The following is a 15,147-nucleotide window of genomic DNA, read 5'->3' on the forward strand; positions in this document are numbered from 1 at the left end:
TAAACAATACGATATATTAGTTTATATGAGCGTCTGAAATAAGTGTAAGAGAAGACGCTCACTCTATATCCAGCACCATGTAGGGATTTGACTGCTCTTTATCCTGTTCACTGTTGTAGAAGAGGATCTTCTTGCTGCTCACCACCACATACTGCGGCACACACAAACACAACAGTGTCGGCTCGAGACAAAATAAACAGCGGTACGTAGAGAACGTATCTAAAAGCGTGTGCCGGGAACACTGCTCACTTTTCTCTCCCAGCCGAAACGCTTGGTGTTGTTCCTCACGGGGAGAGACAGCCAGCCCTCTAACCTTGTCTCTGTGTACATGGAGGACAACATTCATATGAGAAAATCTGCATCACAACATTATATTGCAGAAGGGTTACATCAGAAGTGATGTCAAAGGAACTGGGAAAGTAGACGTTTGTGATTTTGCTATTATTGGTAAATATACTTGTACAGCAGACATTTATATATTGTAATACTTACAGTGCATCCGGAAAGTATTCACAGCACATCACTTTCCCACATTTTGCTATGTTACAGCCATATACCGAAATGGATTTAATTCATTCTTTTCCTCGAGATTCTACAAACAATACCCCATAATGACAACATGAAAGAAGTGTGTTTGAAATATTTGCAAATGTACAAAAAAAAATTACATTAAATCACATGTACATAAGTATTCACAAGCCTTTGCCATGACACTTAAAATTGAGCTCAGGTGCATCAGGTGTTTCCACTGATCATCCATGGCATCCTTGTTTCTATAACTTGACTGGAGTCCACCTGTGGTATATTCAGTTAATTGGACATGCTTTGGAAAGGCACACACCTGTCTATACGAGGTCCCACAGTTAATAGTGCATGTCGGAGTGTAAACCAAGCTGTGCAGTCCAAGGAATTGTCTGTAGACCTCCGAGACAGGTTTGTATCGAGGCACAGATCTGGAAGTGTACCAAAAAAAAATGTCTGCAGCATTGAAGGTCCCACTGAGCACAGCGGCCTCCATCATCCGTAAAAGAAGTTTGGAACCACCAGGACTCTTCCTAGAGTGGAGCCGCACGGCCAAACTGTGCGATCGGTGGAGAAGGGCTTAAGTCAGGGGGGTGACCAAGAACACGATGGTCACACTGAAAGAGCTCCAGCATTTCTCTGTGGGGAGAGGAGAACCTTCCAGAGGAACAACCATCTCTGCAGCACTCCACCAATCAGGCCTGTACGGTAGAGTGGGCAGACGCAAGCCTTCTTCTTCCCATCACACCCTCATCACCTCTGCTCCCTTCACCTACATGCCCATTAAAGTCTGCCCCAATCACCAATTGTTTATTTCTAGTTACACCATCTACCACTTCATCTAACTCACTCCAGAATTTTTCCTTCTTCTCTATCTCACAGCTCACTTGTGGAGCATAGGCACTGATGACATTTATCATCACCCCTTTAACTTCCAGCTTCACATTCATCACCCTATTAGAAACTCTCTTCACGTCCACTACACTCTTACTGTACTCTTCCTTCAGGATCACCCCTACACCATTTCTCTTTCCATCCACACCATGAAAGAAAAGTTTAAACCCACCTCCAATGTTCCTGCCTTACTCCCTTTCCACTTGGTCTCCTGAACACTCAACATATCTACCTTTCTCCTCTCCATCATATCAGCTATCTCTCTCCCTTTACCAGTCATAGTACCAAAATTTAAAGTACCAATTCTAACCTCCACTCTCCTACACTTCTTTTCCTGCCGTCTCTGTAGACGTCTTCCTTCTCTCCTTCTTCGGCCAACCGTTGCCCAATTTCCACTGGTACCCTGTTGGCTAACAATACCTGTAGTGGTCTTTGGTAACCCAGGCCTCGACCGATCCGGAATGAAATTCTTATTCGTGATCCACATATTTGATTTGGCACATGTTTTATGCTGGATGCCCTTCCTAACGCAACCCTCCCCATTTATCTGGGCTTGGGACCGGCACTAAGAGTGCACTGGCTTGTGCCTCCCTAATGGCTGGGTTCATGGCCAGACGGAAGCCATTCCTTAGTAAAAGGCACATGACGGCCCACCTGGAGTTTGACAAAAGGCACCTGAAGGACTCTCAGACCATGACAAACAAAGACTGAACTCTTTGGCCTGAATGCCAAGCATCATATCTGGAGGAAACCAGGCACCGCTTATCATCTGGCCAAATACCATCCCTACAGTGAAGCATGGTGGTGGCAGCATCCTGCTGTGGGAATGCTTTTCAGCGGCAGGAACTGGGAGACTAGTCAGGATCGAGGCAAAGATGAATGCAGCAATGTACAGAGACATCCTTGATCAAAACCTGTTCCAGCTTGAGAGGTTTTTCAAAGAAGAATGGGAGAAACTGCCCAAAAATAGATGTGACAATCTTGTAGCATCATACTCAAAAAGACTTGAGGCTGGTGCCAATAGTGCTTCAACAATGTACTGCGCAAAGTCAGTGAATACTTATGTACATGTGATTTTTTTTTTTTTTTAAAGATTTCAAACACTTTTTTCACCTTGTAATGTATAGAGCATTGTTTGTAGAATTTTGAGGAAAATAATAAATTCAATCCATTTTGGAATAAGGCTGTAACATAAAATGTGGGAAAAGTGAAGCGCTGGGAAAACTTTCCAGATGCACTGCATATGATCAACTGTATTAATATTAAATTCTGTTACTAAAAAAATGCCATGTACTATACTTATACAACAAATTCTTATTAGTATTAATATTACTAAGTAACATCTTGTACAATTGTTAGAATATTTGCAATTAGTAGTTTTAGTAGGACTAATACCATTGTAAAGAATCACATGAGCTGTATAGTTGTATGGTAGATAAAGATATATCTTAATATATTATAAATCCAATTTATAGATTAACTAACATTCTAGTATAGATCATATATTAATAAAAATTGCAAAATCATAATGTTACTGTGTACAGTAAATAGATTTAAAATGTATTTAATGTTTATAATATTATAATATATTAATTCTTAATAAGAATTAATAACACTAATAACTACCTTTACAGCAGATGGAATATTTATAATCAACTGTTTTCTTTATAATCAACTGTAATATTAATATTATAAAGAATAACATGCGTTTTATTTTACAATATGCACCACAATACTATAACACTGAATATGTGTACAAATAAATAAATAAATAAATAAAAGTCAAAACTATAGATATATTGTTAAAACATTAAGAATGCAATATATGATTTTGTTACAATATTTTGTACTTATTAGCTATATTAACTGCAGTTGAATAGTCGATAGCAAATAATTATATCTTAACATGATTATATCAACATTATTATAATACTACTATTAAATTAGCTATCCTTGTGCAATTAATTTAATATTTAATTAATTAGCATTTATTTGGTTACTTTTTGTTATTATTACAGTATTATATTATATTAAGTATTTGTATTAAAATCCTGTATTATTACTAGGATAAGCGCTATACTGTTATCAATATAATTGTTTATATTTGTATATTAATAATTAAGAGTGTGACTTGTACTTGTAAGGTAGCTGTAGTTTTTATGAAGGATGGATAAATGATCAGCGATTTAAATGGCACACTGCAGATTGTCAGGAATAACGTGGACACAAAGAATCGATTAAATGATGAACCTGGCAGCGATTCATCGGTTTCGAACTCTGGACCGCTGCTCATGCTGGCCGAGTCGAGCGAGTGCACGTTGATGGAATTGAGGAGGCTTCGGAGTTGCTCGATGTCACTGTCTTTGCTGTCCAGACCCATCTGCAGCTCGACACGCATCACTGATTCATCCGCTAGTTGCTGTAAGGGGAAAAAACAACAAAAAGATGTTAATGTTGCCCAATTACACCATAAGAGTAAAAACATGACATTAGCTGAAAGGGTAGTAATGTTTACTGTTGCTAAACAGAAAACAAAGCAAGCCAGCCTCCTTTATTCAAATTACCCATACATTGTTGAAGTAATTAAACAAACTTTGGAAAAAAGATATTTAAAAAACCCTAGTAATATCAGTATGTGGTGACTAGTGTTGGTTAGCATTTAATATTTCGTAGGAGGTTGTATTATAGGAGCATGGTAAGTTATTTTGTCAGTCTGTAATGGCTAGCATGAGAGTTTGTTTTGTATTAGGGTAGAGCACATTAGGTTACATTAGCAATGCTTAAAAGTTAGCACAAGGCAGCTAGCACTGCTAATTCTGCTATGAGGGTAACGTCATTATGAAACTATACTGCGGCAGTGGTTAGCGTGAAGTAGACGTACTGCCTGCATTTCGTTGATTTCTCGTTGATATTTGATGATGGTGCTGTTCAGTTTCTCTCGTTCCGATCGTAGCTCCAGCTGCAATTTCCTGTTTTCTTTCTCCTTCCTCTTCACATCCGTGTCGTTTCCACGGCGACTTCCATTACCACGCACCTCTTTCCTGTTCATGATTTCAGCCAGCTTGTTCACAGCCTGAAAAACATGCATACAAGTTATAAGCTTCGTTATCACCACGGTTACAATTACCACTGGTTTGGAACAAGTTAACTTGTCGGTATAAATGTTTAGCGTTCCATTAATTCTGCGTTTTCCAATTGCTGCGCTTTACCTGAGTCTTGAGGGTCCTCTCTGACTGCAGCTGCTTCTCATAGGCGAGCTTCATCTGTGTGATGGACTGTTCATCATTCTTTAGATTCTGCATTTCTGAAAAACCCAAAGATTTTTGGTTTTCTTACCAAGTATTCAACAGACTATTACAACATATAATGAAAAATAATCTATACACACCATCCATTGCCTCCTTAAACTTGTTGTTCAGCTCTTCTTTCTCATTAGCCAGGTTTGCTACGTCACTCGTTAGCATGCGGTTAGCTTCCTCCAACTAACCCAACACAAAAAAAATTGTAATAAACAAACATCTATAATCAATTTGTATCTATAAGCTTGCATCAGAATTTAGCAATGAATGTCCTTAATATTTGACCCTTTTTGTTTCCCACCCTCCGGTCCCCTGTGAGCTTCTTCCCTGACTGACCGAGCTGATGGTGGTGTCCTTTTCAGCAAGTTCCTGTCTGTGTCTGGCCATCATCTCCTTAATCTCGAGCTCCTTCATGATCTTCTCCTTCTCCAGATCAGAATACTGTTCCTCAGCAATAGAGCGAGCCAGCTGCTCAGAGTCGGCCTTCGTCAGGGTGATCTCCAACTGAGCGGCAAGAGAGTCCCTGATCCGCGCACACACACACAACAAATAAATAACAGCTTTTTAGTGAGTGTCTTCATCTCCAGATCATGCTGCACACACACACACACACACACACACACACACACACACACACACACACACACAGTGCTCACCTCTCCTCCTGCAGCTCCTGCAGATTCTGCTGCATGTCTTTATAAAGCTTATTCCTCTCTTCACACTCCTCCTTTAACTCCCGCACTTGAGTCTTGTACAGAGTCTACACACACAAACACACACACAAAATTAAATCACTGGTAAAACCCTGTTTGGTTCTAAAAACGTTTTATAGTGTTTTCCACTTTCCGTTTTCCACTTTTCTGTAGCTTCATGTCGCCCCAAAATACACACTATCGGACCCTTTTCTCACTTTCCTTATTTGGGCACAGCTTCCTGTTCTCTAACCAATATGTCTCCACGGCTCATTTGGCCCTTTTAATTTCCACTTTCCTTGTTTGTTTCTTCCTATCCCCCTAATGGCTTTCCACAATTTACAAACCATTCAATCTTTTTTCATTGTGTAAATAATTTGGCCACCGCTTCCTGTTCTTGTGTCTCACTGCCTTTACTTAGTCATAACATCCTGTTTTTTTTATCCCTTACTCTTAGTGATGCTTGCATGTGTATGTAGCTAAACAGTCTTACTGAGAAATACTGTTCTGCCTCCAGCTGATCCTGAAGCTCCTTCATCTGTCCATCAGAATCCTGACGCTCCCTGACACACACACACGCACACACATTCAGTATAATCCCACAGACGGTGAAAAGTAGCAATACATAATATTTTGAGCTAACTCTGGTAATTAGTCACGAGTTCATTAGTGCACGAGAATGGTGCATTGTGGGATGCTATACTTGCGAAGCTCCATGATTTGCTTCTCCAGGCTCCGCTTGATTTCCAGCAGGTGATTGATTTCCTGTTTGAGCTGCTTCTCTGATGTCTTTATGGTGCTGAGCTGCTGGTTCTGTACCTTCAGGTCATTCTGGGTCAGATTTCGCTTTTGGACCTCCTGCTCGATCTTCAGAGACAAGTTCTTCACCTGGGATACACAAACTCCATCACTGCTGCTCAAGTGTATAAATCATTCCAAACTGCTGGCTAATCACATATACATAGGCACATGTAGATATTTTGAAAATATACACTGCAGAAAATTCCACACATACACACACACCTCCTCAGTGAGCCGGTCCTTGTGTCTGTGCAGCTCATCGAGTTTGTGCAGTGCCTGTTTATAATCGCAGTCCAACATGGAGTTGTGTTTCTCCAACTCAAGCAGCTGGTTTTCCACCTGCAGTTTGGAGGAATGTTCTGCTTGCAGCTTCTGCTCCAGATCTACATACACACAAAACACACACACAGATAATACAAAGTACTTATCGCACAATCACACCAACCTTTTATAATGCAATAGCCTTTAAATTATTATATACCACTTTGTCTAATATACAGGCGACCCAATCTTATTAAAAAAGCAAACCCCTCGCACCCTTTACTGCCTCGGACTTCGCTCCCTCAATGGATTCGCTGATCTTGCTCTTGTCGGCAAGTCGGGCCTTCGTGGCCTTGTGCGCCGACTCTTCCTGCTCCAGACTCTGCTGCAGAACCTTCAGCTTGTACGTCATGTCAATCTCCATATTGCTCTTTTCCTATTGGATATACACACAGCATGGGGCGGGGCTTGATTAGAGTCTAGTATAATGCAGAGAGAGGATAGTGCATGCACTTTCTGCTTGTTTATTAGAAAAGATTTGGTGTGTGTGTGTGTGTGTCTCACCTTCTCCAAATCAGTGAGTTTGTCCTGCAGCTGTCTCTTCTCAGTCTCAGCTTTGGACAGAACCAGTCTCACCTGCTTCACCTCGTCCTCCAGACCCGAGAGACGTGCTGGAGAAAAAAGAAAAAAAATAATTTAAATGAATTACATTTCATTTATTGCCTAATATTTTTTCCTAAGAAACTAATTCACTGCTTGTATGAAAATATCGCTGTCTTAAATTGAATTAACATTGGACTGATCTATTTAAAGGAGTTAAAAAGAAATGATCAGAGGTGCAACGGTACACACAATTGAAAAAAAGAGAAATCAAAGTAAATGAATACCCATTTGGGTAATACAGATGTGTATGTAAGAGTGTGTTTTACATGTAATATTTAACTTCCTAAATAAATACTTTAACAAATGGCTACATTAAAGAATCACAAGATTTTACTTATTCAATTGTTTATTTATAAATGAATTCATTTATTCCTTCCATCCTTTATTCATTTACTCCCTCGATATGTGGAATTGTCAGGAATTTCTCCTTTTAAGAGAAATTCTTGAAGCTGAACATAAAATGCAAAAAAATCCATATCGTTACACTGTTGTAAAAACGTTGGCGTGACAAGAAGTACCAGCGATTTTGTGCATGCACAGAACAAAAACAAGAGTTTGTGCAGCACAAAATGTTTTTCTGGTACAGATCGAGTAGCCACAGTGATTCGAGGCAGAGACTAAAACTTGCCATTTTAATATTTTCGAGAGAAAACTCATACGTTCCGAATGTAAAAAGAGTTTAATTCGATTCACATGTGCACTGTACCGAAACGGTTCGGTATGAATACGTGTACCGTTACGCTCCTTGGAATGATGTACATGATGTGAAACTTACCCTGCAGGTCACAGATGGTCTCGGAGCGATGTGTGTGTTCTCGTTTCTCGGTGTCCAGCGCCGCCTGCAGGCTGATGTAGTCTTTCTCCAGCGTGAGTTTGCTGCTCTCCAGCAGGCAGCATTTATCCTGCAGCTCTCGCATATGCGTCTCCAGCTGCTGCAACTGTTTACTGCCCTCCACCTGCGACTTGCGCAGACGAGCCGCCGCGTCCGACTCTGCCCGCAGAAGCGTGTTTGCCTCGTCTAGCTGAGGAGACAAATCTCATTTTTCATTATTTTAATTGTAAAATGTTTTTAGAAACTTATTAACCTTTATTGATGTTATAACAAACTGTTTATTAAAGTTTTCATGTTAAAAAAAAAAGTTCGATTTTCCAACTTCTATAAGTTAGAAGGTAGATAAAAGGGTTGCAGTGTGTGTGTGTGTGTGTGTGTGTGTGTGTGTGTGTGTGTGTGTGTACCTGTCTCTGCAGGTGGATGTTCTTCTCGTTGGAAATGTGAGAGTTCTGGTTCCTCTTCTTCATCTCGTCCAGCTGATCCCTCAGACTGTTCACTACAAAAACACACAAGTCCAACATCGTACACAACGTACATTGTGTGTGTGTGTGTTTGCATGCCTGTGTGTACCTTCGTTTTCGAGGCAGCGTTTGCGATCTGCCTCGTTCTCTGCCTTTCTGTGGTTCTCGACACTTTTGTGCTGAAGCAGAGCCTTTTCTCTTTCCAGTTGTCTGAGAGACGACTCCAGAGTTTTCCTACTGCTTATCTACACACACACACACACACACACACACACACACACACACACACACACAAACACATAAATATGCACACGGTTATAGCATTTCAGTTATAAAATCCAAATCTTTACACACACACACACACACACACACACACACACACACACCTCCTCCTCTAGCTCTTTGGTGATTTTCTCGAATCGTGCACTGCTTGTCCTGTACTTGTGCTCGAGCTCGTCTTTGGCCTGCATCTCGATATTAAGCTGCTCCTCTAATGAGTGTAGCTTCTTTTGGAGCTGAAAACACACACACACACACACATACGACACCATGAGGAACACACACTATCACACAACAAAGTAATATTTTATTAATAATCTACTCACCAAAACACTGTCCTGCAACACACACACACACACACACACACAGTTAATACCTCGGTCACAACAACTAACAGGAATATTCATATTGCACTCATTGGACAGTGTAGTATAGTGCGTATAGTGTGGACATGTGTGTGTGTGTGTGTGCATGTTTTACCTCTCCTTGAACAGAAGCAGGACGTTCTGATAAACCATTAAAAGTATTTAACAACCTGTTGAGGAAAACAAATACAGGAATTAATTGAACACACACTCAGAAGAACCAAACACGTTATGTATTACAAAAGCCATTTGTGATTATTACAGATGGAGTGAGATCGTGAGTGAGAGAGAGAGAGAGAGAGAGAGAGAGCACGCAACAATAAACTCATACTTGTTTTCTTTGAAGTACGTGAATCCAACAAAAGGGAGTTGGTTCCCTACGAAGGCTTTAGGTGTCGGGAACGTCTCCACGTCGCCCTTGTCATCCTCAATGTCGTCGAAATTACTCGTATCGATATCACTGCTCAGCTCGGGGACGACGGGGGCCACGGCTGCACCAAAGAGGACAACACGAGCGCTCAGTGAAACACAGAAACACGGATTATATGCATTGGATGCACAGCGAACACGTCGATGTAACGAGCGACTCACTGTCTCTGATGGTCTCGAAGGTCCACTGGTCATTTTTGAAGAACGGGTGTCTCTTAATCTCTTCCACTCCGTTCCGCCCTAAACGTACCTCCCTAAAATAAAACACACAAATACATAACAGGATTAATCAACCGATAGTATTTTTAAATAGAAACTGGATAAAAAATAAAAAATAAAACAATACTGAATTATGTAGATGTGCTAAAAGAAAAAATATGGATATATTAATAACAAATTTATTCATAATTAATAATAATGTATAATAAACAAAGTATAATTAATAAATATAATTTGCGCTCTCCATGCAGCGAGCAGTCTCGTGTATTACGGGAAACAGCACGTGGCATCAGTGGTTCGCCTCTAGAGGCCGCTCTCATAATGACAGCGGACCTTCTCAGTTGGAAAATCAGTATGGATTTTTGCCAATAGCCGATAATTCCAGCAATCAACTATCAGTGGCGATTAATCGGCAAAACACATCAGAAATCATGATGTGCCATTCTATAACAAATAAAAATAATTATTTAATTGCTGGAGTAATAGGGGAATACAGCAATACAAGCAATCCCATGATGCCGCTCACCTGTCGGTCAGAAATGCACAGATGATATTTTTGGCTTCCTTTGAGATCTCAACATCGTCTGGGAAGTTCAGCGAGTTCTTATGATCCATGATTTTACTGTAGGTCCCTACCAGGGAATCGGCGTAAAACGGGGTGTCACCTGTCACACAAACACACACACTCATAGAATTTATAAAATTACAGAAAAAGAAAGTAACAGGACAAAATGTACGGGCCCCATTTGTTTTTAACCCCCCCTTCCCAAAAACTTACCAACAAGCATCTCAAAAATAAACACTCCGACAGACCACCAGTCACACTCGCGCCCATAGTACCCGTCTCCACCCTGTGATTTTAGCACCTCGGGTGAGATGTAGTCGGGCGTGCCGACCGCCGTGTCACAGTGCACCATGCCCGTCTGTAAATCAATCACAACACACATTTTTTTAACCTGTATGCGGTTCGCACGCTGAATTTTTGACACCTCGGCCAGAACACGCTAGTAGGAACAGCAGGAAGACCACGCTAGTCAGATAGGAACTGAGTCAAACACTTGCTTGGGAGAATTTTTAACACAGATGAACAGAAAACCTTTTTGGGGGGAGAAAAATGTTACCGATAATTTATGCTAGCAGGGCACAGAATGCAGCAGTTAGCAAGAACTAGCAGAGATCATTAGAGAAGTGTAGAGTGTTATGCTAATTAACAGAAACGGCGGTACTGAGGACATGATAGTGTGAAAAATTTGATAAAGGTATTGCAGTGTGTGTGTGTGTGTGTGTGTGTGTGTGTGTGTGTGTGTGTGTGTGTGTGAGAGAGAGAATCTAATTTGAACGTTGGCTTTTCCATGAGAGCCTGCATCACTCTGTGTTTAGGGAACCACCACTTCTGTGGATATCAGTGGGTTTTACGCCTTTGTTTAACAAGAAACTTCTTCACCACATGCTGTTCCATGCACTAACACTGTTGACCGGGCAATTCTTGATTAACAGTCTCTGGACTGGCCTACGATATGTCACTTACGACTGCGTGTAGCATCGTCATGCCAGCATCCATTTTTATACCTGTACATTAAAAGTCGCCGTTTGACTTAAATGCCCTCGTATATAAACTGAATCAGAGTGCATTGTATTTTGGGTAAGTTGTGCTTCTGAACTCTGAAGTGGAGGAATAAAAAGGAAAACGGAAAGAGGAAACATTGATGAGGGGATCATTTAAAGAATTCAATCCTAAACTAAATGATATTTCAGAGCTGCAGGTGTTTCTATGAGTGTAATTCCGAGTCTTTGCACTAGGTGGCGACAGCAGACAGGAAAAAAACAAAAAACAAAAACAACAACCTCTACTCATTCTCACCAGTCACTACACACACTTCAGTCAGGTCATTTAGAGGTGACTTCAACTCTCTGACCTTTTGCCTCACACCTGACTCTCTCAGCACTTTTTTTAAACGTGTAGAAAACAAGAAGTGTAGACTATTTAGCATTTCAGCATCAAAAGAAGTGAAACATGCACCCTATTGAAACAAAATTCGGACCAGGCCCCGGTTAAATGAAACACAGCCAATACAAGGCTTTAAAAAAAAAAAACAGCGCAGAAGTCGTCTAAACCACCCGGTCCAGATGAGGTTTGATAAACGCCATCAAGACAATGTGTGAGTGAATCACAGTCAAAATCCGTTTTTTTCAAAATCTTAACATTTACTCCAAAAGATCTCTGCAAACTGAAACACATTCCCGGAGCAGATTTATCACTCAAATATAAGTCTATCTGAAATAGGTCCGGTTCCAAATGTGCTCTTTGGAGAATAAATCTCCATGCCAAACTTGGTGACGACAAGATTCCAGAATGTTGGTCTCTGGGAGATTTTTTTTTTTGCAATCTGTTTTATATTCACAGAAGTAAGAGCTGTGCACTGAAAATGCACCTCTTTCCCTTTGCAGAGATGACTTTTGATGATTTGGAACACAGCCCGTGTGTAGCTACACCAGCAGGAACATGCATCACCGGCTCGTCATAAACCCTTTAAACCGATTTGGGACACAGCCCCTTACCGAGTCCATCTTCATGCAGGTGCCGAAGTCGGCAAGTTTGAGATGGCCGTTGTGGTCCAGCAGCATGTTGTCGGGCTTCACGTCTCGGTGAATGAAACCCATGGAGTGGATGGCGTCCAGAGCCATGACTACCTCGGCCGTGTAGAACTTAGCCCATTTCTCGGGAACGTCGTATGTACTAGTGAGGTTGACCAGGTCTCCGCCCGGCATGTATTCCATCACCATGTAGAGGAACCTGTCGTCCTGAAACGCACAGCACAGCTGGAAAGAGAGAGAGAGAGAGAGAGCGAGAAAGAGAGAGGAGAGGGAGAAAGGAAAGGAAGTTAAATAGTGGTCCATGTGTTGTTCCTTATTATATAAGTGTACAGCTCACCATATGTGTGTGTGTGTGTGTGTGTGTGTGTGTGTGTGTGTGTGTGTGTCGGACCTGTACGACCCATGGACTGTGTGCGAACGCCATGATGTCTCGCTCCTCCCAGAAAAAAGCAGAATCCGAGCGCTTGATCATCTCAAATTTGCTCAGCAACTTCAAAGCATAAACTTTCTGAGATGCCTTGTGTCTCACCTTTTTCAGGGAAGAGGGAAAAAAAGTCATTCAAATAAATGTTAATCAATAAATACAGAATGTGCATATACAAATTAAAAGCACATGACTCCTCCCCTCGACAGTAAATTCCTGCAGGTTTCATTTGCATAATGGATCCTCACTGGCTCTTATATCAATTACACAATAACACTCATCACGTCTTGAATCTAAAGGCAACAAAATATATATGCAAATTAGATATGTGCCCTCCCCATTAAACCGTGTGAAATGGTCTTCATTTGAATACTGCTCTGTTATTGGGTTGTTTGTTAATGATGCAATTACATACCCATTGATGCAATAACACACCCACACCTGAGCTCCACCCATTTTCCTCTTACCAGTTGAACTTCCCCGAACGCTCCCCTGCCGATCACCTTCACCTTGTCGAAATCCTCCGGCTTCATCTGCAGTTCTCTGATATCACCCATAACTGCCTCATCTACAAACACATATTTCACCGGTTACCTTTAATGCAAAGTGTAATTTCAGTAATACGGCGTTGTTTCTAACTATAACACGCCTAAGTAAATCCTGATGTTTCTATTTTCACTGTGACATTTCCCTGCCCGCATAAACGACGTAGAACATGCTAGTTAGGCACCAGCTAGCTAACCGGGACCTCCGTTACCATTTAGATCTGTAGAAAGTCTTTCATACATTGTGGTTCCCGGTTGCCTAGCGACAGCATTCTTTTCAATTGAACCTCTCAAAAAAGTGAGGGCTATTTGTGAGTTTATTAGTTGATAATTCTGTAAAATGTATTTTCTTTCAAACAGACAATGGATTTGTGAGTGGGGGACGGACCTCACTAATACAAGCGCAAGTAAGACTCTCCATGCGACAGCTCTAAATAAATAATTAATTTCAGAAATAAATATACACCCGGGTTGATTCACTGTCGGAGCGTTGAGTCATTCTCACTCTGCGCTAGATAACACTCCAGTCGCCATGGTAACAGGGGGAAAGTGGGATGCAGGACGGATGGAGAATTTACCAAAAGTAAACAGAGCCACAGACGGACGTCTCTACGGCTTTTTAAACGACATTTAATATCGGGTTTCTTTTGATTTTAGATTATTAACCTCACTGATGTTCCCCTTAAAGCTTTCATAGGACCGCCAGCCTGCGTGAAAAAAAACAGAAGAGCAGGGGCTACAGCAACGTTTGCGTTGGTGTTTACACTCGTTTTCCATTCTCAGGTGTTTATTCAGAAGAATGGTACTTTCAGAAGAACAATTTAACAAAGTTTTTTCAACAATATTATTTTTTTACATTCAACAGCATTGAATATTTCACAAAAATTTTTATTATTTTAACATTTTTATAAATATAAAACAATGAATACATTTTGGGGGCAAAAAAATTCCGACTTTGTTCCATTAAAATTAAAAATTCATATTAAGATTTTGCAGATTAAGTACCGATTATTCTTTCATCGATTAAGCAACCTGTTAGATAGCTATCTTGTGTTTTGGACTTGGACACACAGACAATGAGACAACTGAACAAGACAAGTGAAAAACACAGTGACCAGATGTGGCTCAAATTCATAACTCACATCAATACTCACATCTATTCAGGAAGGTTTCAATGTTCTTGTTTTTGCGCAAGGCGGGAAAGCTCAGGTCTAGAACCACGGCGTTCATGGCGTCCTGGAAGAGACAGAGACAAGATAACGTCCTTATTTATCTTCTGTTTCAGAACCGCATGATAATGTTATGGATGTTAAAATGCTGATGTGACGTCAGGTACAGTTTTCTCCTGCCTTCAGAAGGACTCACTGTCTCAGTGACCCTATGTCTATTAAGCATAGTGTAAATGTGTAAGAGGAGTATGATATGGGGGGGAGAGAACACCCCACAAGGATAGGAATATCTGGAATTTTTTTACTGCAACTTTTACTTAAAATAAAAAAAAGAAAAGAAAAAGAAAAGCACCAAAAGTTGCATTTTAGTTTCTAAAGTTAGGGTTTGTTAAAGCGTAACATTAATTAGATATATTAATGATTCATGGCAATGGAAGGCCAAGACTTTGTGTGTGTGTTTGTGTGTGTGTGTGTGTGTGTGTGTGTGTGTGTGTGTGTGTGTCTGCACGAGTGTGTGTGTGTGAGTACACATTTAAGCAAAAAAGAGAAACAGGAAATGATGGAAACACAAAACTCCAGGACACTCTCTGGAGTCAGGAGCGAATCAGTGAGTTCCTCTGTGTGTGCGTGTGTGTCTGCACGAGTGTGTGTGTGTGTGTTTCCGGATGGGTAAAATATTATTAGTACAGCGAGTTCA

The 15,147-nt window shown here is 40.8% G+C and overlaps 1 protein-coding gene across 4 annotated transcripts in view; it reads right to left on the reverse strand.

The window, feature by feature from the left end:
• Positions 1–15,147, reverse strand: part of rock2a (rho-associated, coiled-coil containing protein kinase 2a) — a 48,475-nt gene that overhangs the window by 5,896 nt on the left and 27,432 nt on the right. For all 4 annotated transcript variants that reach the window (XM_046866602.1, XM_046866585.1, XM_046866575.1 and 1 more), the window contains exons 2-28: positions 14,436–14,517; positions 13,204–13,304; positions 12,704–12,841; positions 12,277–12,537; positions 10,496–10,640; positions 10,244–10,382; positions 9,661–9,752; positions 9,401–9,560; positions 9,185–9,239; positions 9,031–9,042; positions 8,812–8,940; positions 8,535–8,670; positions 8,369–8,460; positions 7,908–8,154; positions 7,034–7,140; positions 6,746–6,905; positions 6,431–6,591; positions 6,111–6,295; positions 5,901–5,970; positions 5,372–5,475; positions 5,052–5,238; positions 4,805–4,898; positions 4,626–4,720; positions 4,298–4,489; positions 3,667–3,835; positions 250–320; positions 63–151 (exon numbers count right to left, since the gene is read on the reverse strand). In XM_046866602.1, coding sequence (XP_046722558.1) covers positions 63–151; positions 250–320; positions 3,667–3,835; positions 4,298–4,489; positions 4,626–4,720; positions 4,805–4,898; positions 5,052–5,238; positions 5,372–5,475; positions 5,901–5,970; positions 6,111–6,295; positions 6,431–6,591; positions 6,746–6,905; positions 7,034–7,140; positions 7,908–8,154; positions 8,369–8,460; positions 8,535–8,670; positions 8,812–8,940; positions 9,031–9,042; positions 9,185–9,239; positions 9,401–9,560; positions 9,661–9,752; positions 10,244–10,382; positions 10,496–10,640; positions 12,277–12,537; positions 12,704–12,841; positions 13,204–13,304; positions 14,436–14,517 — 3,473 coding nt within the window. The remainder of the gene's footprint in view (positions 1–62; positions 152–249; positions 321–3,666; positions 3,836–4,297; positions 4,490–4,625; positions 4,721–4,804; positions 4,899–5,051; positions 5,239–5,371; positions 5,476–5,900; positions 5,971–6,110; positions 6,296–6,430; positions 6,592–6,745; positions 6,906–7,033; positions 7,141–7,907; positions 8,155–8,368; positions 8,461–8,534; positions 8,671–8,811; positions 8,941–9,030; positions 9,043–9,184; positions 9,240–9,400; positions 9,561–9,660; positions 9,753–10,243; positions 10,383–10,495; positions 10,641–12,276; positions 12,538–12,703; positions 12,842–13,203; positions 13,305–14,435; positions 14,518–15,147) is intronic.

The sequence above is a fragment of the Silurus meridionalis genome, chromosome 2 (genome assembly GCF_014805685.1).
Source record: "Silurus meridionalis isolate SWU-2019-XX chromosome 2, ASM1480568v1, whole genome shotgun sequence".
Taxonomy (NCBI): domain Eukaryota; kingdom Metazoa; phylum Chordata; class Actinopteri; order Siluriformes; family Siluridae; genus Silurus; species Silurus meridionalis.